The sequence below is a fragment of the Corapipo altera genome, unplaced genomic scaffold (genome assembly GCF_003945725.1).
Source record: "Corapipo altera isolate COAL_440 unplaced genomic scaffold, ASM394572v1 0, whole genome shotgun sequence".
NCBI lineage: Eukaryota > Metazoa > Chordata > Aves > Passeriformes > Pipridae > Corapipo > Corapipo altera.
Window position 1 is genome coordinate 15,398,260 of NW_020884872.1, and position 20,324 is coordinate 15,418,583.

The following is a 20,324-nucleotide window of genomic DNA, read 5'->3' on the forward strand; positions in this document are numbered from 1 at the left end:
ACTTGGTAAGGCATCAGCAAGACTATGGAAATAATTTTCTTCACCTCTATTTTAATCTTATCCTTATTAAACTGCTTCTAATGACAAAAGGACAATGTTTTCTATTTTGTTTAGTAAAGAAATCTGCTGTTTCAGCAAAATGGTATTAATTTTTGTAGTCAAGCCAACCGTGATATTTAGCCACAAACACCATACTCTTTTGCTTACAGGCCCCACGTTTCTGAAAATTCACAAACTTGTCTTTTATATTCCAAATTCTGTTTGTAACTTTTAACCACAGTCCTGTAAACATTGTGCAGGTAACTTAATTTGTGCTCCTACAAGCCACTCATTCCCTTTGGGATGTGAGGCGAGGTTCAGTGTGCTGAGGACTGCGGTATATCAAATAGTGCAAAACTCCAGGTAAAACGTAACAGATGAAAGAAGGCAATTATTGTAGGGTGTAACAGATGGCATAAGGTTCCCGGGTGAATGGATACCTGATGCGGACGGGCACCGAACAGGAAGGATCCAGTCCCGGAGTTGTTCCCAGCACAGCCCGACCCGGCCCTGGCCCTGAGGGCGCTGGGTGACCGCGGGCGCGGGGCGCCCCCTGCCGGCGGCGGGGCCATACGGGATGGAAATCCCTCCGTCCTCTCCAGGGCGGATTGTGAAAGCCGAATCCTCCCGCTTTCACGCCTTTAGAAACACGAACGAGCGTGTCCCGTGCTGTGCCCGAGGGGATCGAACGTCTCTCTCTTTTAGATCCATTAAGGCACCGCGGAACAGCTTCCTCCAGGGCGTCACTGACACAAATGCCAGGCTCTGCCTTTTCTCTCAGTGCGTTATTCTTTTTAAAAGGCCTCCTGTACCGAGAAAATCACCTACAACTTCCTCCCCCGCTGAAAAGAGCTGGAACACCTCGCAGAAAGCAGCGAGGCGCCTTCCCACGACTGGTGTACACGAAATCCACTCAGCCGGGCTCCCCCGGAGCAGCGGGGGCTCTGCTGCACCTCTCACGGAGCTCGGCCCGCCTCTCCCGCGCTTGGGCCAACCTGATGTGACACGCTAGGCCAGCGACCTTTGTGCTCCGCTTCTCCGGGAGAACAGCTCAGCCGGGCGAATCCTGGGAGCAGCAGGATGCGCTGGAAGGATTGCCAGCCCTTTCCGAAGCGGGGCCGGGGGCAATGACGTGAGGAGCACACGGTCTGAAGGCAAAGAATGGATTCGGTACAGCATGTATCGAATACATGCAGGGGAAAGGAGCGCCCACAGCACCCGCCTAAGGCTGTAACGCAGCCCTCGTTCCCCGGGCTTGTTACCTGCCCCTGCGGGCCGTGTTCGGTGGGGCAGAGCGGGGCCCGCGGCTGCCCCAGCACGCAGGGACACAGAAGCCTTACCTGGAGCTACTGAGGTGATTTATGCCCTTCACTGCTCCTCTGTAGCTATGTGAGGGGCAGAAAGGAAACGCATTAGGGTAATTTTTGATTACTAGAACTGTTTTTAATCAACTAGTGATTAAAAAGAAAACAAGAACCTTCCCTGCTCACCAAGGGAGGGAAGCACGGCCGGCGTTTTGTCGATAGGGGCAGTGCCGCGGCCGTTAACGTGTGTGGCGGTTCCATAGTGTAGTGGTTATCACGTCTGCTTTACACGCAGAAGGTCCTGGGTTCGAGCCCCAGTGGAACCAGCGCCAATTTGTTCTTTTTCTTTTTTGGCTCACCGTGAGTTTTCATAATTTCCTTCGAAGCGAGGAGGATCGGTTTAGCTGCTTCCTCCTGGAGACGAGCAACCTCATAAGCACTTAAAGAAAGCCCGGATCCTGCTTGCGGCAGAAGGCGGAGCAGTGCGTTTCGAGGGGAGCAGAAAAGCCCCTTAAGTGGGAAACCCTGTCCCTGAGGAGCCTTTCCACACGCTTTCATCTCGCGAGAGGAGCGCTTCCCTGCCAGCGCGGGAGAGGCATCACCACTTTGCCATCGTCCCCTGGATGGGTAACCAAGGAGACCACAGGCACCAGAGGCAGCCACAGCAGAGCCGGGGAGAAGCAGCACAGCGGGGCCTGTGCCTCCTCCCGAGCAGGGACAAAGGCAGTGGTGGAGACTGCAGGCCGATGCATCCCCAAGGAGATGCTCACCGGGACAGACTGGAGCACAGGTCCTTTCACCTCTGTGCTTGGAGAAGAGCTTGAGCGCTGGGGAAAGGCGGTGCTTTTCACAGCACACAGCTAAAAAGGACAGTTAACTCCATCCTGATTTTCCCCAGTACTGTGTGTACCGTTTTTATTAATTAGGAAACAAAGAGCCATCTCAGCTTGCCTCGGAGCAGTTTAACTTTTAAATTATAACATGTTGTCTCATTTTGCACGTGCAAGTCTTTAGAAAAGGGTAACCTCTGGGCATGGATACTGGCACAGTGCCTGTCTGTGTCTGTAAGCCCTGATGAGTGCTGGGGCTCAGACATCTCTGCAGCTGGAGGACAAGGAGAGCCCCTGAGCTCTGCTGACCTGGAGTTAGCTCTTGAGTATCTTTGCAGGATCAGAGTCATGGCTAGGCTTCATGAACGAAGATTTGGGAAGGCACTATCCACATTTATTACAGGCACGCTGGTGGCTTATGAGGCCAATACGTGACAGACATATCTGATTGCAAAAGGCACAGCAGAAAGACTCCTTAGATGGTGTATTCTGCAAGATATGGTTCTTTCTGCGTTGCCTTTTTTCCTCAAGAGTGATCCTGCGTGTGTTCTCGAAGGAGACAGCTGTGTTATAGATGGTGTGTCTCCAGGCCTCCCGATTTGATGCCAGAGTAGACCAGTTATGGTGGTCAATATGGCCAAGGCTGAGATGTTGTTTCAGGGAGTCCTTGTATCTTTTCTTCGGGGCTCCTCTCATGCGGCAGCCAGTGGCAAGTTCACCATAGAGCAGGATCTTAGGGAGAAAGGATCAGAGTAGGAGGGTGTGATTTACCTATCTTAAAGATTAAAGAGAAAAATTGGCTTAACTTACCTTGATCAGTCTTATTAAAAAACTTTCTTTAAGCATTATATATTAAGAAAACTATTAACCTTTGTCAGTGCTTGCTCTTACTAAAGAAACACTCTGAGGCATGGGCAAGCTGCAGTTAGAGATTGCAGAGCAATGTGGGATACCTGGGCCAGAAACAAAAGCTCCTTTGGGTAGAAACCACCCATACTTCACCTAGCATACTAAGATCGTAACATTAAACACCATAACAATACTTAAGGGCCTGTGTATGCCACAATCTGAAAGTGCAGATGTACTGAAGTCTGGCTTTTCTCTGCTCGTTTTGCTTAGCAGTGTGTATGCAGCTCACAGGAGGTGAAGCCAAAGCAATGTGTCCCACCTCTTGAGTAAACTGTTTTCCACTGACTGCCTGCTTCCATGATACAAGCTCAAAGGTGAGTCAGGCTTAATTAGACTTCTCCTAATGTAGGATATGCAAGCCTCTGGTGTAGATACTTCCCATCTAATAGGGATGGTGATCCCATGGTGCCTACCCTGCCATTGACAGCTACAGCACCCCCAAGTGGGTGTTACAGAGAGTGGGCCTAATCCTGGTGGTCAGCACAGGGTAACTATCTGCATCGTGTTTTCTTATATTTAGGAAAAGGGGCCCTTTTCAGAAAAGGCCTTAGAATCACACTTCAGGCTTGTAGAAAGAATATTTTATTCTAAGAACCAGATCTTAAGTGTGTGTAGATCAGAGTAGCTCCATCCATTTTGAGAGGATCCAGCTCCTGACGGTTTGACTCAAGCTCTAAAAGTGCTGACAGTCTTGCTCTCTCCACACATCAGTATCCTGCTTCTGAGAGATGTCCATGGTTCACACGTACACGTATAAATGTGTATTTTGTGTGTTCCCTAACTGTGATAAAACAAAAGTGTGCCAGTCACACATTCCTGCTGAGACATTGCGTGCCATGTGTGTTCAGCTTCCAGACGCACGAATCGATGCGTGACACTCTGATTTAGCTGTCTGGCACTCTGACTTTGGGAGAAATATGAAATTGCTATGTGGAGTTGCACTTCTCTCTCACGCACCAGTACTTTTGCCTCCTCCTTCTCCTCTGAGGCCACACACACACACAGTGCCAGTCAGACTAAAAGCATCTCAGTGGTGCAGGGTGATCTTTGTGTTATTTCCCACAACGTGGAGGAAGAAAACACACCAAGATTTCTGAGGGCTATGAAAACATACCAGAATGTCTTAAGGCCAATGTGACATGAGCTAGAGCTGGAGAAGATGCATGGCCAAAAGAGCAAACCCACCCAGTCAGTTCCTGCCCCTCTTTTACACAGCAGTAGGGATGTCACCAAACTGTCATAATTTGGACCATTTGTGCTAGTCTCAGTTTTGTTCTGTAATCAATGCCAGACTTAATTTTTTTCCTTTTTAAAATTTTATTTTTATTTTTTAATAAAGGCAACTGAAGCATTTTTCTGGTGCTGTATTGTGTACTGGCTTTTAAATATTTTCTGTCTTCTGTACCTGAAAATATTTCCATGTTTTCTAGGAATTAACTACATTATTCATTTAGTAATGTTGTCTGCAGTGGCAGTGTGGTTTTGCTCTTTACAGTTATTAAAATGAAGGACCATCCACACCATTAGACACAAAGGGCCTGAATTGCATACTATTTATACGGGGACTTTAATTTTAAGGCTCTTCTAATTTTCATGTGAGCCAGTTTGATTTTTTGAATGCTACAGACACTTTTTAAAGACAGTCTACCTTTCTTTGTGGAGGGAATTTTATAATTGGGCAGCCACCAGTCTTAAGAGTGTCCCTTTGGATGAAATGTCCTTTGATAAGAACTGTGCTATTTCTGAACACATTCCCTGAACTATTGTACACTTCTTACAAAAAATCAAAACCTATTTGGAGCGTGAGGTTGACCATAAACCAAACTGACTTTAAACTGCTCGGGGTCATGGAAGAGAATTTGGCTTTTCTTTTTTAAAACATGGTAGGTGTGGGCAGCTCTGCTTCCCTGTGACCTGTGCTTACAAGACCATAAGGTGAGAGGCTGAAGCCCTGGTCTGGTTTTCCAAGAGATATGTGGATGAAGGTATTTAGGGATTTTTAAGCTGGGATTTTCAGACCTATGGGATTTAGATACCAGCTGCTCATCATGGCAGAGAGAGAGTAGATATCTGAGTGTCTTCAGCAGCTCTGGAAATCTGTGTCTCTGTGGCAGACCATTTCAGACTGGACAACAAAAAGAAGGAGAGACACTCTTGTCTGGATACTGTGTAGAGCCTGGAGTAAGATGCTGCACTGCAGCAGATGCCCAGAGGGTGCCCTGGTACCCTCAATGAGGCTCATGTTTTTTACCTCCTGTCTGGACCTTCTGGTGGGTCTCACTGCTCTGAGAGGGGTGTTGCGTATGAACATAAGACAAGAGGGCATGGTCTTAAGCTGTGCCAGGGGACGTTTAGGTTGGATATTAGGAAGAAATTCTTTACAGAGAGGGCAATCAGGCATTGGAATGGGCTGCCCAGGGATGTGGTGGATTGTCTGTCCCTGGAGGTTTTTAAGATAAAACTGGATGTGGCACTTAGTGCCATGGTCTAGTAACCACAGCAGTAGTGGATCAAGGGTTGGACTTGATGATTTCAGAGGTCCCTTCCAACCCAGCTGATTCTATGATTCTATGATAAAGTGTCTGACCAAAAATCAGGAGCAGCCCCCTGCCCTTAAGAAAATGACCCCCTTCGTGGTGCCTGGGACAATCTGCCCTTCTTGTTTGTGCTGCCATGCATTGATTTGCCCCCGGTATTTGGGGTGAGCTGGCCCAGGTCCATGAAACAGAATGGCTGTGCATGGGTCTGCCTGTGATAACCCATCTCTCCATGTAGATCAATTGAAGTGGCGAAAGTGTTGGGTTGAGAAGGTTAAACTCCTTGAACTGAGCAAAGCAGTGAGGCCCCCTTGGCAGGAGACTTATTCCATCCATGTCACATGCTCTGGGGAGGGTGGGATGTATTGGTGCTGGAAGTGTAACTGCAGTGGGATGTTGCACCTGACAACCCATTTACAGGGCATGCCAAATTTGTGACTATCCAAAGACAGGTGAGATAAATCCTGCTCAGGGGACTATTTTTGAAAAGTCAGCATCGTTGTTTGCACAGCATTTTTTGAATGGATGTAGACCAGAAGACTAGAGACACGATTAGCTTAACTCCACAGCAGCCTACATGATCTATGCAGTGCTTTAATCAATTCCCAGTGCATACAGTCTGTGATCTTTTGAAACAAACCAAGCTGCTTCTGAAGCAATTGCTTTCCAAAGCCTCCATTAAAAATTCACTGCTAATTGCACATAATTAGCAGAGATTGGAGGAACGGGTGCAAGATCCGCTGGAATCACTAGCAGTCTGTTATCTTGAACCTTTCAATTATTTTAAAATCAAATTTATTACTCTCTTGAACTTAAGCCTGTTGAGAGGATACTATAGGTAGAACTGTTAGCAAAGGCAGGTGTACATTTTTGGTTTGAGCTTTTTACAGCCTAGCAAGTAAACAACTGAAAAGTGCTATTTTTGTTTGATCTACTAATTGCCATTTTCAGCCCCACGCAATTAGGTGACTGGAAGAGCAATAAGGCCAGAGCAGATTTCAACATGCAACTATTATTAGGAAAGGCACTGATAGTGTAGAGGTAAAGAATTGGGGTGGAAGTCAGTGAATACCTATTATGTACAATAGACAATATATACTACATACCTTTTATAAGCTTTAGTCATCTGCTTTTCTGTAGGGGGTATATGTGGTTTCTCCATAGGTATATCCTTGTTTATTTGGACATATGCCTACATACTCATTCAGATTCACACTTAGAGTGTCAGTACCTCAATACTTGTTACCTTTCAAAAACTGTTGCAGATGACACATCCTCTAGGATGGAGCTTGACGGTAATAATTGTGTGGTTGACTTGATGGTGCTTGAGAAAATCATGAGAATGAAGGAGAGTAAGGTGCTTAGGCAATGCTTAAGTTAATCTCATGCCTTCCCATCAAGCCAAGCAGTACACTAAGGAGCTATTCACAACAGAGGAAGGAAAAGATGCAGTTCAAGATGGGAAGAGTCCTGCTGTCTCTTCTTTTCTGGTACAAAGGTACGCACTTTGCCTCCTGAGAGGCGCTTTCAGATATGTCTCTTTGTGTTTCTTGTTTCATCCATGCTTTCATCTTCCAGGGGCTATGGGGTACAGAGCAAGTTCTCTTTACATTCTCATGGAAGCATAATAATTCGGGGAAAGGCAAAATGTGAAGGAGATGTGTAATTTATGTACATGAGTGAGCAGTGTTCTTACAGCTCTATGAATATTCAATAGCAAAACTCTGTTTCACAAAATAATTGCAGTATAAAAAAATTGCCATATAATTTGTCAAAATATGAATTTGCAAAGAAAATTGTAGTGCAGCTGAGCCAGTGTGTAAATAATAACACTGATTTGAAAAATGAGGTACAGCAAAACATGAAAGACTGGTCTTTCGTTAATCAAAACTCTTGATTAATCAAAAGCTGATCATTTTCTCTAGCAGCGAGAGATTGCTGATGAAGATTGGCTTTTTTTTTAAAGGTCATTTCAGGTATTTTGACCTGGGAGAGACTTCCAAAGGCACTTTCAGAACAAAATGCAATCATAAGTCAAGAAAATGGGAAAGGTATTTATCAATTTTGAGGCTTTCTCAAATTTACTTTGCAGAAAGGCAGCAACAAAAGCAGGTAGGCAGGAGCTAGAAGAAGCCAGAAAATCTCCTTCCATTTTAATTAGTAGAGAACAGGGACATAATTTTCTGGGTTGTGTTTAAATTTCTGGCTTCATCCAAGCCAATGGCAAAGCTGCTATTGTCTTAAACAAGGCTGAGGGTTGCACTTGGTAAGTGCTCAGCAGTATCTACCAGCATTAACATGTGAATCAAGTGTGATCTGTCAGAGTGAGGAGAAGATTAATCAGACAGTCTAGCTTTTCCCCCATGTATGCTGAATTCTCATTGTTTTGATTTGTCTAGTTCTTTTCTGTCTTTCTGTGTTTCCACTTAATACTTTGATCTACAAATTTTCATGGGTAGGAAAGTAAATGTTACTCAACTAGCCATGCCTTCATTTCATCCTGTTATGTTTGGCTGTACCCCACTCTGTCTAATTAGTAGATCTTCCTTTTAATCTTACAGCAAATATTTGTATGTTCTCCTCATACTTTATCTCTCCTCTCTCCTTTGTTTTACTTGGGAAGGTTACTGATGCCTAAGCCTCTTGGAAGACTGTTTTTATCCAGACTCCAGCATTTTTTTCCCTTTGGGTGGCATAACTGCAATTAGTCCTTGGAATGAGTTCATACTTTACTCTGAATCCCAGACACAGCTTGCTTTTAATAGACACCTACACATCAGGATATTTTTGGAGAGCCTGCAGTGAAAAATAACTTGCAGGATCACTTTCAAGGCATCACTCCTTTGATATTTAACTTATTTTCTTAATTTACTATGTTACTTAATTTACTGTTTTTCTTTGCTTCTTGGCCTAAGTGTCCTCCTCTGGATAAAAACAGAGCAGTGACCCTTTGCCTAGGTCCCCCTCACACTCCTGCCTTTCTCTCTCACCACGAAGGTGCTGCTAGGTCAGTCCTCCGAGCTACGTGCACTGATGTCACGATAAGCTGCTTAGCTTATTTTCTCTGGCAGAGCAAGTGGCTTAGAGGAGCACCCCCAGCTCCCGCGCCTTGGCTGGGCTTGTGTTTGCCGGGGACACCGCAGCAGCAGCAGCAGCAGCAGCAGCATATGGTGCAGCAGGCGGGCTCCTGCCACGAGAGCCGCAGCAGCTGCTGAGCCCCTTCCATATGGCGAGGGGGAGCACCTCGAGCCCCGGATTGACGTGAATGTGCTTTTAGCACATTGAATGTGACATGCCTGCACCGCATTACTCTGTCCGTGCTCCCTACACGTTGAGGAATAAGCACATCTCAGCAGTTTAAGAGAGTGGATTTCTTTTTTCTCCCGTTTTTTTTTGTAGCTTTGAAAAAAAAAAAACAAACACCAACCCAAACCCAAAATTAAAGGCTCAAATCCGCCTTTGGATGATGGTAAATAACATCTTTAGTGCTGCCCTTTGGCATAATCAATGCACCTAGTGAAATTACTCTGCAGGCAATGTTCTGTGTAGCTCTAAGCAGGAAGGAGCAAACATGACAGTAAGATCAGAAATTGGCAAAAGTTTTCAAAGGAACACTTTGGGAAAAAAAGGTAATTGTATATCTCTTAAGAAGAAAAGGGGGAGAGGTTGATTTTTTTTCAACTTATTTAATCTTTTTCCAAATATTTTCACAACATAAAAAACCAGCAGGCGTTAAAGAGAAATTAATATTAATTAAATACGAATAATTGTCATTATTTAAATATGGTTTTTATCGTGTTCAAATAACTAGTAAATATTTAAATATGGTTTTTATCGTGTTCAAATAACTAGTAAATATTAAATGTCATGTCATGTCATGGCTGGGCTTCGCGAACGAAGATTTAGGAAGGCTCTATCCACATTTGTTACAGGCACACTGGTGGCTTATGAGGCCAATGCGAGATAGAAATATTAAATGACACACAATATAAATGAATAAAAATGGAAACCAAATAAAAATAACTCAAGTAAAGAAAATGGAATGGAAATTAAAATAATAAAACCATGAAAAATCCTCACAAAATGAAGGAGGAAAATAACAGCTGAGTTAAAGCCTGAGAGGAAAGCTTAACACAAAGTATGAGACCTTCTCCTCTCTGCAGGCTGACACTGATGCTGCTCCTCTTGCCCTCATTTTCTGGCTCTGACCGTGCCTGCCAGTGATCAGCAGAGGTCAGTCCTCGCAGGCTGATGTGTGCCAGGGCGTTGGTGCCCTCTTGGGTGGTGCTGAGGCCAGAATATCATCTACGGGGGAAACAGGCTGAACATTTTGGCCACTGCGGCTTTAGGTGGTCGGCATCCCTGGACGGGAACTCAGCCTGACTCCCAGTGTCTTTTGGTGGACACAGATCTGCATATGCCCTGGGGGTTTCTGCCTGCTAGCATAGCTCCCAAGGACCATTTAAACCCGATCCTTTTTAGAAATAGAGATACTGTTTGCTCAACACGAGGTCCCATTGAGGCTGCTTAGCATAACCATGGAAAAAGCCCTGGGGGAAAATCAACAAAAGCAATCACCAAGCAACTGGACAGGGGGGCTACTCTTGCCAAGGGGACCTGAGGACCAGCCACAGCTGCAGCAGGGGTCCCTGGGGCCCTTGCCTGTGGCACATTTGGGAAAACACCACAGATATGGCAGCTTCCCTAAATGCACCTTGTTACCAAGGATCTGCAACCTGATGTGAGTCACCTCACTTGCCTGGCACGATTTTCAGGGCTGGTATGTAAAAATAGCCTAGGTTAATAATATAGCAACCCACAAACTAGCACCCAATGAGCACAGACCACTGAATACTTTTTTCAGTGTCTCAACCCTCTGTGTTGCTTTACAGGCTGTGTTACCTAACTCTGCTTCCTGATGATGTCTAATGTGGTGCTCAGGGAAAAGAGGGCTTTGCAATGGTGTGCTTTTCAGAAAACATGGATAAAAACAGTGCCATTCAGTCCAGCTATACTTTTCAGTTCTGTGACATCTTTGTTGGGGCTCCAGTCATATTTTTCTGAATTTTGAGCTGTTTTCCCTTGCCCTGCCCCATGACCCACGGGTGCAGAAGGGAAGCAGGTGACTATGCAGCAGGAACCACAGTGCCCAGAAAGCACTGCTGCACCATGGAGGGGGACTGCTCTCCACTGGGAGGAGAGAAAGTCATTTTACTCATCTCTCCGAGATTTTAAACTGAGATGTTGCTTGCAGAGATGAAAGACAACATTAACTATTTTCCAGCTGAAGCTTCTAGGACACCTAAATCATAAAGTAAATAAATAATTAAACTTTTCCACATACTTTTCCTACAATGATCAAGTTTATGTGAACTTACTCCAGTAAGTTGAGTGACTGACGTTTATTCTGTGTTATATTTTATTTCTCTGTTTTTGTATTTTATTATGTGCTTTCTCATTCTTGTACATTTGTCATTAATTCTAGACACACTAAAAGAGGATTTGGTATTGTTGTGGCATTATGGTCAGGATAGTGAATATGATTTCTCAGAGTTACCATATCAAAATGTGCTTTGGCAGTGTTACTTCTGTCCACACCTATCTTCCTCCTTTCTTACTCTTGATTAGCCACATTATTACTGATTACCAAGTTTCTGAGACACGCAGTTACCTTTTCCTGTCCTGAAAATGCCGGCAACTGAGTTTCCTTGCTGTTTATTGCCCCTTCGTTTTCCCAGCTAGCCCTAAGTTGTGGCTGCTGGTTTGTCCCACTTCCACCTCAGGAAACCTGTGTCCTCCCCATCTTGGCATCCCAGGACTACCTCTGCTATCTCTTTTCTTTCTCCCGCAAACCTGGACCAGCCCCTAGAGTATCTCTCCCCTTCATCCTGCTCAGCAGCAGGTCCTGAGTGGGGCCATCCCAGGGCCTGGGCTACAGCCCAGCCTCACTAAAACAGGTGCTCTGGCACAAAATCATCCTCTGGTTCTTGCCTAAGCCCTGGTCTCTAAATCCTGACCTGTCAGGTGGCATTTGTGCATGATAGTGTGCTGGACAAACAGCACTGCAGGGTAGGATGAAGGGACGGGAAAGGTGCATGCCTTTCCTCCCTGCCTCCCACAAACACAGATAACAGTTTATTTCACTGAACTGATGGCTTGCTGAATGTCCTGGGGGGAGGCTGTAAATAGTACTTTTTGCTTTTTAATATTTGGGGGTTTTTTTCAGTCTTGTGCTTTTAAAACAACAGCCCTTGGCAGCCGTGCAGGACTTATGACTCTCCCATGAATTGCAGCAATTCGTTCTGTCTGACCTACAATTACCAATTATCTTTGTAACCTTCCTTGAAGGCAAACACGCTCACTATAAAAGCATGCTGGCCATCACTTTTTTTTTAGGCTATTGGCAGTCAGCTTTCCTCTTCATTTCCTTTGTAGGACAGTGCCCATCACAGCTGTAAACACACCAATATATCAATTACTGTGTTTTCTGGCCAACTGCAGGCAAGGGCATTTTTCTTTTCCTTTTCTCTCCCAGCTCCAGGGGTTATCAGGCCACACTGCCCAGTCAGGATGTTAGGCCATCTGCTGCTGCGTTTACCCCAAGCCAAGCCTGCCACTCCCCTGTGCCATGGTTGGATGGCTGAGCCACTTGTGGGAGCAAGCCCTTAGCAATTAACCTCTTCTGACTCAAACAGACAAAGCTGAACTCCTGTTTGAGATAATTAAATCAGTGAGTTATGCAGTGAGGGGTGGTGATCCCCAGCCCAGTGGGGACAACCAGAGGGGCAGCACGCCTACACCTGTGCCCTGGCGCTGGCTTTGCACCCTGTGTGTTGTGGGACTGACCCAATACAATATTGCCTTGAAAGAAGGCCTTTTGTGTTTGAAATTTACACCCTTGCTTGATTTGCAGTGCTGTCCCCTGGCAAATGAGGCTAAAAACCCTAGAAGCCACTCTTGTAGCTCAGGAGCAGACATCTCTGGCTGAGTGCAGCCATCAGTGGCTGAGTGCAGCCACCCAAGTGATGCTGGGGTGACCTGTGAGGAGGATTATTTCTGGTGGTTGAATTGGTGCTATCGTACACCCACCCACCTGAAAACTGTTCCTTTTTTCCCTGTTGTTTCACTCATAGATGTTGAATTTCCAGCTCCATGTGTCAATGACATATAAAATTTTGATCTTGGCTCTCAAAGGGAGGTACTCAGGAGACCTATGGAAGGGCTCAGCATGATCCCACAGCAATACCCTGTATCAGTCCTGGTAATTGACATCCCCTTTCCCTACATAGTGCACAAGAGTAGGCTTCACCACAATACAGTCATCTTCATGGAACATAATTTTCTTAGGTTAATGGCTGGACTTGATAGTCTTAGAGGTCTTTTCCAACCCCTTTGCGTGGCCAAAGTGCATTAAACCACCATAAGGAAAACCCAAAATGACACACAGAAGTTTTTGCACAAAAATCAGTCTTCTAAAGATGAAAATGAAGTTAAGAAACATATAGCAAGCACACATCTCTAAATGAAACTTGAGTGCCTGCAAATGGAAGGAGTCAAGCCTGGAGCCCTGTGAGCTCAGACAATTGCTGGGCAGTGGGGACACATGAGGGCTGTGCTGGCTGGGGAGTCAGGCTCCCAGATTTCAGGGTAAGGAAGCTGCCCTTGCAGCTGGTCTCCTGGAGCAGGAGCACTGGTTGGAGGGGCAGGAGACACACCTGCTCTCCTGGTTCTCATGGCCCTGGTGCCAGTGCCACTGCAGAATTGGCATCAAACAGAAAACCAAGCAGGCAGGAGAGGCACTACATTTCTTTTATTGGCAAAGATGGTACAGTTTTGATAAGTGATAAAGTCCTGGTTTGTATTATATTGGCAAACAGCGTTTATGCTGGTTTAAGTCAAACTCCTTTGCCCTGTGTGGCACAGCACAGAGGTGGCCTTGGGCTTGCACCTCTGCCTTGGTTTTCTCATTGCACAGTGAAGTGACAGGGTTTGACTGGGTAACATCTGTGCTGGGAAAGCTGTAGTGCAGTGTTGTGAGTGGCCCTCAGCCTACGCTTTATGAGAGGCCCGATCCGGAGATGTGCAGCCTTGTTTTCCTGCTGAGCTTGTTGGGGTCTGGGTGCCCCCTGCCTCCCTCTTGGGTCTGACTATAAGCCATATCTTCTTATTGCAGACCAATGTTTACTTCTTCTGCCAGGGCCAGTGCCTTGGGTTAATGTTGTAAGTTCCTGATGCCAGAAATGCTGCCCTGGGACACTGAAGCACAAGAAACCATCTCTGTTGTTAGAGAAAGGAATTTTTTAAAACTTCTTTATAATTTTGTTCTTGACTGTCTTTCTTTCAGACTCTTGATACATTTAGGCTCAGTGTCACACCCAAGGAGCAGTTGCATTTCAGTAATAAACAGAGCTTTGTATATAGTTTATATTTCAGCTGATTATAATTGCTCTGTGTTTGTGAGTATTTTGAGAGGAAACTTGCTATAGAAACGTGAGATGTAAATTCCCAGCATTAGCTGGAGCTTCCTAGGCTCAGCAAAGTGACAGTGTATGAATGAATAAATCATAACTAGAATTCAGTGAATAATTCAGAGTCTAATTCATTTGGTGAAAAGACCTCTTTTCGTATTCACAAAACCTCTGGAGATGGCAGGTTTCTCATGGCTTCTGTATGACAGTTTTTACCTGCTCAACAGCTTGTTCCTTGGTGGCTTTTGTAGATGCCCTACTGGCTTCGAAAAATTGATGTTCGATATTTGACTTGTGTTGAAGAATTATCAGCAGTCATGGGACTATTTTTTTATTATTATTTTCATAGTTGTCTGGGAACTATCCTGCCAGTCCAAATGCTGTTAATACAGTCTGCTTTGGACTTCACTGTGAAGCAAGGAGAGCCTTTTCAGTAAGGAAAGTGCTCATAAAAAAAGGCTTTGCTCAGTAAGAGGCAAGAGATAAAACAGGTCAGATGTTACAAAAATAGTATCTCTTCCTCTACAGCCACAACGACTGGTTTTCCCTAAGAAAGAAAAAAAAAGGGTGTCCTGTCTGTAAAATGGATTAGGAAGACCTATTTACATTACATTTTTCTCCATCCCATCCAGAGTGAGTGGTCTCAGACAAAGCACCTTGTAGAGTGTCCCATCTCCTCCAAAGGCACTTATCACTTGCAGTAGTGCCAGGATGGGATTTCACCCTTGGAGTTCATCAGTTTACTCATTTTAAGGAGAAAATGTGACAGGGAAACTAGAGCAGGAAGGCAGAAAAAATGGATGTGGGCAAAATCGGCTATAAAGCAGAGACCAAGTAGGCTTGCATGAGTTTCTCCTCAGGGTGATTCAGGTGTGTCTGATCAGAAAGAGGAGATGCCAGAGATATCAGAAAGAAAACCCAGTGGAGGAGTAGCACAGACATGGACACAGGCAATGCCCTGCTCCTGCCCATATTCTCTTACCTTCCCCTGGCAATCAGCTTAGGCAAAACTTGGTAGATTCCTCAGTCCTTCCTTTATTTATTTGTCCCTAGCTCAGGAGGAAATTGTATTTTGTAAAGTTTACTTGCAGCATCCTTGTTTCTAATCTCTCTCTCTCTTCTTCTCTCCACGCCCACTGCCCAGCTGCAATGGCCCTCTCCCCAGGAGAGGTAAGTGTCTCTGGCTTGTTTGGCTGGGGCTCTGACATGGCCTAGCTCTGGTGCCTTGGGCCAGAAGTAGGGGTGGCTCTGCTCTGACTTCTGAATCCAAGGGATCCAAGTCATCCCGTGTTTCATGCTAGGCTGTCATGAAGAAAGGGTCTCAGAGAAGGTGCAGCAGGCTGGTGAGGCATGAGCATCTGTCTCAGGTTCAGAACTCAGATTTAGCCTCATGTTGCTGTTGTTGATGACTATGTTGATTTATTGCTAGTTTTTTACCTTCCCTTTAGGATGAGAGACTGGAGCTGTGGCACAGCAAGGCTTGCAAATGCGATTGCCAAGGAGGACCTAACTCAGTGTGGTCCAGTGGGACTAACAGCTTGGAGTGCATGCCAGGTAATGGACCAGTGTGCTTTTAGCCATGTTTGCCTGGTGATCTCCAGCAGCTTCCCCTCCTGCACTCACCATTGCAGAGGAGGCATGTTTTGGCAGTACTTGTTCAAAATCCAGTTGCTGTGAGGCTGGGGGAGCTGCATCGGTGTGAGGTGAGGGGGTGACCCTGCACCATCAGGCAGAGGCAGCCACCATTCCTGGGCCTTGGGAGGTCACTGAGGGTGGCCCATGCTGGCCAGTGCTCCCTACTGGCACCTATGCCTGGCATGCCAGCCTGGTCCTACTGCATATTTTCTTACTGTTTAACCTTAGCAGTGTACAATTCTCCATTTGAAGTCTTGCTACAGCCTGGTACCATCCTGCTGTCGTTTGCACCAAGCAATCACAGAATCACAACATGGTTTGGATTGGAAGGGACCGTTGAAGATCATCTAGTTCCAGTACCTCCCCTCTCCCATCCCCTTTATTGATAGTGACATCTTCCACTAGACTAGGTTGCGCAAAGCCCCATCCAACCTGGACTTGAACACTTCCAGGGATGGGGCATCCACAGCTTCTCTGGACAACCTGGCCCAGTGGATTATCATCTGCTCAGTAAAAAAGTTCTGCTTTATGTCCAATCTAAACCCATACTCTTCCTGTTTAAAACCCTTGCCCTTTGAGAGGCAAGGTAAGGGAAGGAGACGTGGCAGGTTTGGTTGCTCTGTCCATGGCAGATATGCGAGGAGCAGGGCTAGGTTTCCCAGCCAGGCCAGGTGTGACAGGTGCTCTCACAAATTAGCATTATGCAGCTGAGTAATGAAGGCATCTTCCTTGACTGATAAAGGCTGTTCTCCTGAATGATGAATATTGCCACTGTAACTCTGCTCTCCCCAGGCAGGGGCTCTGCACTCCCCTTGCCCGGTCCAGCCCAGCCAACATGGTATGGCCTGGTGTCCCTGCTGCCTGACGATGGTTTGCAGAGCAGCCTCTGGCATGGCCGAGGGGAGCAGCTGCTTCCCAAACACTGCTCAAGTCTCCTCTGGATTGGCGGTAATGGTGTTAAATGGTTTGGCTGATTTGGCCAGGCAGGCATCAAGCATCTGTTTTGGTGGGTCCCTGTGCGTGGTACAAATGGACTCACCAGAAGGTGACCTGCTAATTGCATTACGGTTGTGTGGTCTGCGGATTAGTGTTACTAAAAGTGAAGTTGGGTGGTGTTTGAGATAAGCCTAACGAATAGTAAACACAAGGGGCCACCCCAGCCCAGCCACCTCTTGCACAAGGGGAGCAAGGCTTTTAACGTGGTGAAAAAGCATGATGTTTCCATGCCTCGAGGAAGGCGGGAGGGTGGCTATATGTTTTCATGGGAAAAAACATGTTAATGAGGTACCGACTGAGCAAGATATGTTAATGAGATATTGATGCATACAGTATTGACCCTAGTGGAGCTTGCTAATGAGACATCGACCACATAGCTGCAGTGCTGGGGAGTTGCACTGGGGAGGCCATGGTCATACTGGGTTCTGGGCCCCCACTGAGGCACCCCACGTGTGGGTCACTTTTAACACGAGGCACCACACTGGTTGGTCAGGCACAGCTAAGGCAAGGAAATGTCCTACCCACAAGGGAAGCTGCGCAGAGCTTTGCTTACTCCTTTACTGCTGAGACCCATGAAACAAACTATGCTAAACTGGAGAAAGGGACAGAGTAACCTTTGGGGGCTCCACAGGCTGCAACATTAGAAAATACTGCCTGTGATATAGATGTTTGCCTAGGCAATCCCCATGTGACCCTTGTGAGCGCCTTCATTCTGTGTTTCTTGATACACAGTGATAACCTGACTGTATAAAAAATGATCATAACAAAAATCCCCACAACTAGGTCCAGTTAGCATGCAGGTGCTCAGCATCACCAAAGTCCTGCATTTCAGAGCCCTGTGTGGTGACCCATACAGAAAGTTTTAATGATGAATGAGTATTTCTTTCTCCAGTATTTTTGCAGCCAGCAGGAGTCATGTTGAATTTGTCACTGTTGCCAAAGACAGCTGTGGGGGAATGATTGGTAGCCTGGAGACCTGAAGTCAAAAACTCAGATGGAGATCCCTGAGCCTTCAGTAGAGTCAAGCATAACACCTCACTGGCACCAGAGCATCTGCAGGTTTTCCACAAGGCAAGACCATCTCCAGACACAAAGATGGTCCCCATAGCAGAGAATGCAGAAGACCCAAGGGTGCTTGTGAAGCAAGCTTGATGATCAGAGCTTGCTCAGAAATTTTGCCATACAAGTAAATCAAGACAGTGAATGGAGGGGCAGAAGGAGGTAAAGCCCTGCAATGTCAGTGCCTGACATTTCTCAAGGACCAGGCAGAGGCTGACAGCCTGGGGGCTGGATCCAGGTTGATGGATCCAGTCTGGTTTTTCTTCCACAAGCCTTTCAAGAAGGAGATTCATACTACAACATCTGAATAAAACCTTTCCCCCCAAAATGTTTCAGGTAGAACAGGTTTAGTAAGTTTGAGAGAGAAAGAAGAGTTAGAAATTAAAACAAGAGTGAGAAATGAAGATACTATGGCCCCTGTGCAGGTTGTGGTCTGGGATTAAGAGCATCCTAGTCAGGGAGGAGAGGGAGTAGTGAAACCACAGGAGGTGTTGACAATGTGTGTGCAAACACACCCAGGAAACAGCCAGTCATGTCACTTAAGGTGTTTTTTCCCCTTTTCTGCAGAGTGTCCCTACCACAAGCCCCTGGGTTTTGAGTCTGGTTCTGTCACCCCAGACCAGATAAGCTGCTCCAACCCTGAGCAGTACACGGGTTGGTACTCCTCCTGGACAGCCAACAAGGCCCGCCTCAATGGCCAAGGTTTTGGGTGAGTTCCAAAATGCCTCTCTGAGGGGCTCGAGGGGCAGAGGGTGTGGGGTGCTGGGGGAACCCTGGCAGCATGGGGGTAGGACGGTCTGCCTGGAAGGGCAGCGGTAGAGGACACAGCAGGGCTGGTGTTGTCCCCCAGGTGTGCGTGGCTCTCCAAGTACCAGGACACTGCACAGTGGCTGCAGATCGACCTGAAGGAGGTGAAGGTGATTTCAGGGATCCTCACACAAGGTCGCTGTGATGCCGATGAGTGGATGACCAAGTACAGCATTCAGTACCGCACCGACGAAAACCTCAACTGGGTTTACTACAAGGACCAGACCGGGAACAATCGGGTCAGTGCAATTTGCTCTTTGGCCACTGGTGGAGAGGTGGCATGTTTGGTGACATGAAGGCATCATTTCTAAGTGGGAGGCGCCCCAAAATGGGGGTTCTGTGACAGCAGCAGGGTGGATGGGTCTTAGTGCTCACTCCACATCTGGAGGCAGCACAGAGAGGGACCATTTCCTCTGTGGTGAAAGTGAGTGCCATGCTGATGAGGGCAAAATAATTTTTTTGTGATTTCTAATGATGATAGTGGAGTCCAGATTAAGCTCAAGGGTATTAGTTGGCATTGCAGAGGAGGGAGCACATCCATGATAAAACCACTTTCTCAGCTGTGGCTATACAACCCCAGCCCTGCTTGGGCACTGAGAAATGGGGGCCCCTTTTGCCATAAGTCTAGAGCTAGCGCACAATGACAATGCAGAAAAACCCCTGAGACAAGATCTGTAACTATTATGTCACAGCCCACTGAACTGTTCTCACACTGCACTTCTTACTGGCTGGTTTGAAGCGAAAAATTGCACTGAGGAAACCTTACAATGATGCCTGTGCAGCCCAGCTGGGCTCAGAGATGCCACAGCTGCTGCCTTCTAGGCATCCTCAGTGTCCATCTGTGGGGATGGCCCTGTCCTAGCATGGGAGGCTCTGGTGGCTTTGCTGAAGTATCAGTTCCTGCAGCCTCGGGGAGATGCTGTGCTGGCCAAGCAATGAGGAAAGGACACTCAGATACATTTTTTGTCTGTATTGGCATATGAGACAACCCAGCTCATGAACTGCAAAGAGCCAAATTTTACCATGCATACTCCAAACGTGGTGCCTTGCTGCAGGAAGGCAAGTGAGAGAGAATGGGGTGAGATTAAGTCTGACCTAACCACAAAAAGTGCAGAAACAGTGGGAGAAAGTGCTGATTCAGAAAACCGAATCAGCATGACAAAAATGGTCTGGCTATTTTGTTTTGAGAGTGGAGGGGAGGGAACCTCCTCCTCATCTATTCTGCACAGGCACCCCAGACTCATGGGACAGAATTTCCAGCCCCCTAACCACCTACCCACACCTCCCTTCACAGGTTTTCTATGGCAACTCAGACCGCTCCTCTTCAGTGCAGAACCTGCTGCGGCCGCCCATCGTGGCCCGCTACATCCGCCTCATCCCTCTGGGCTGGCACGTGCGCATCGCCATCCGCATGGAGCTCCTGGAGTGCCTGGGCAAGTGTGGCTGAGTGCTGTCTCCTGAGGTGGATGTGGAGGTGTCTGCCCATGCAGCTGCCCTGCCTCACTCACCACTGCCACAGCTGCAGCCACGGTCCTGTGGTGTAAATGCCCAGCCTGCAAAGGGAAGAGCTCTCTTGAATAAAACATGGCTCCATACCATGCCTGGTCATTCAGCTGATGGGTGTTTCTGGGCACACATTGGGAAAGGTGGGAGGGATCAGGGCTTTGATCCCTTGAGATGTGGTGCTTCTGGCCCTGGGTGTTAGGCTGGGGAAATCATCATCACAGCATGCTGTGAAGG

The 20,324-nt window shown here is 46.7% G+C and overlaps 2 protein-coding genes and 1 non-coding gene across 8 annotated transcripts in view; 2 read left to right on the plus strand and 1 right to left on the minus strand.

Annotated features, from left to right (window-relative positions):
- PPEF1 (protein phosphatase with EF-hand domain 1) overlaps positions 1–1,975 on the minus strand; it is a 40,368-nt gene extending 38,393 nt beyond the window's left edge. Inside the window, exon 1 of one of the 6 annotated variants that reach the window (XM_027637981.1) lies at positions 1,530–1,975. The gene's annotated coding sequence lies outside the window, so the exon portion shown is untranslated. The other 5 variants (XM_027637925.1, XM_027637933.1, XM_027637971.1 and 2 more) reach the window with 5 other exon arrangements.
- Positions 475–20,174, plus strand: RS1 (retinoschisin 1). Its single transcript, XM_027637992.1, has 8 exons — positions 475–568; positions 3,293–3,396; positions 7,021–7,117; positions 15,232–15,257; positions 15,536–15,641; positions 18,345–18,486; positions 18,628–18,823; positions 19,879–20,174. Exons 3-8 carry the CDS (start codon positions 7,066–7,068, stop codon positions 20,029–20,031), a joined length of 675 nt encoding a protein of 224 aa, XP_027493793.1. The 5' UTR covers positions 475–568; positions 3,293–3,396; positions 7,021–7,065; the 3' UTR covers positions 20,032–20,174.
- TRNAV-UAC lies at positions 1,597–1,669 on the plus strand. Its single transcript has one exon. It is a non-coding gene; the product is annotated as a tRNA-Val (tRNA).
- Positions 20,175–20,324: the final 150 nt, after the last annotated feature.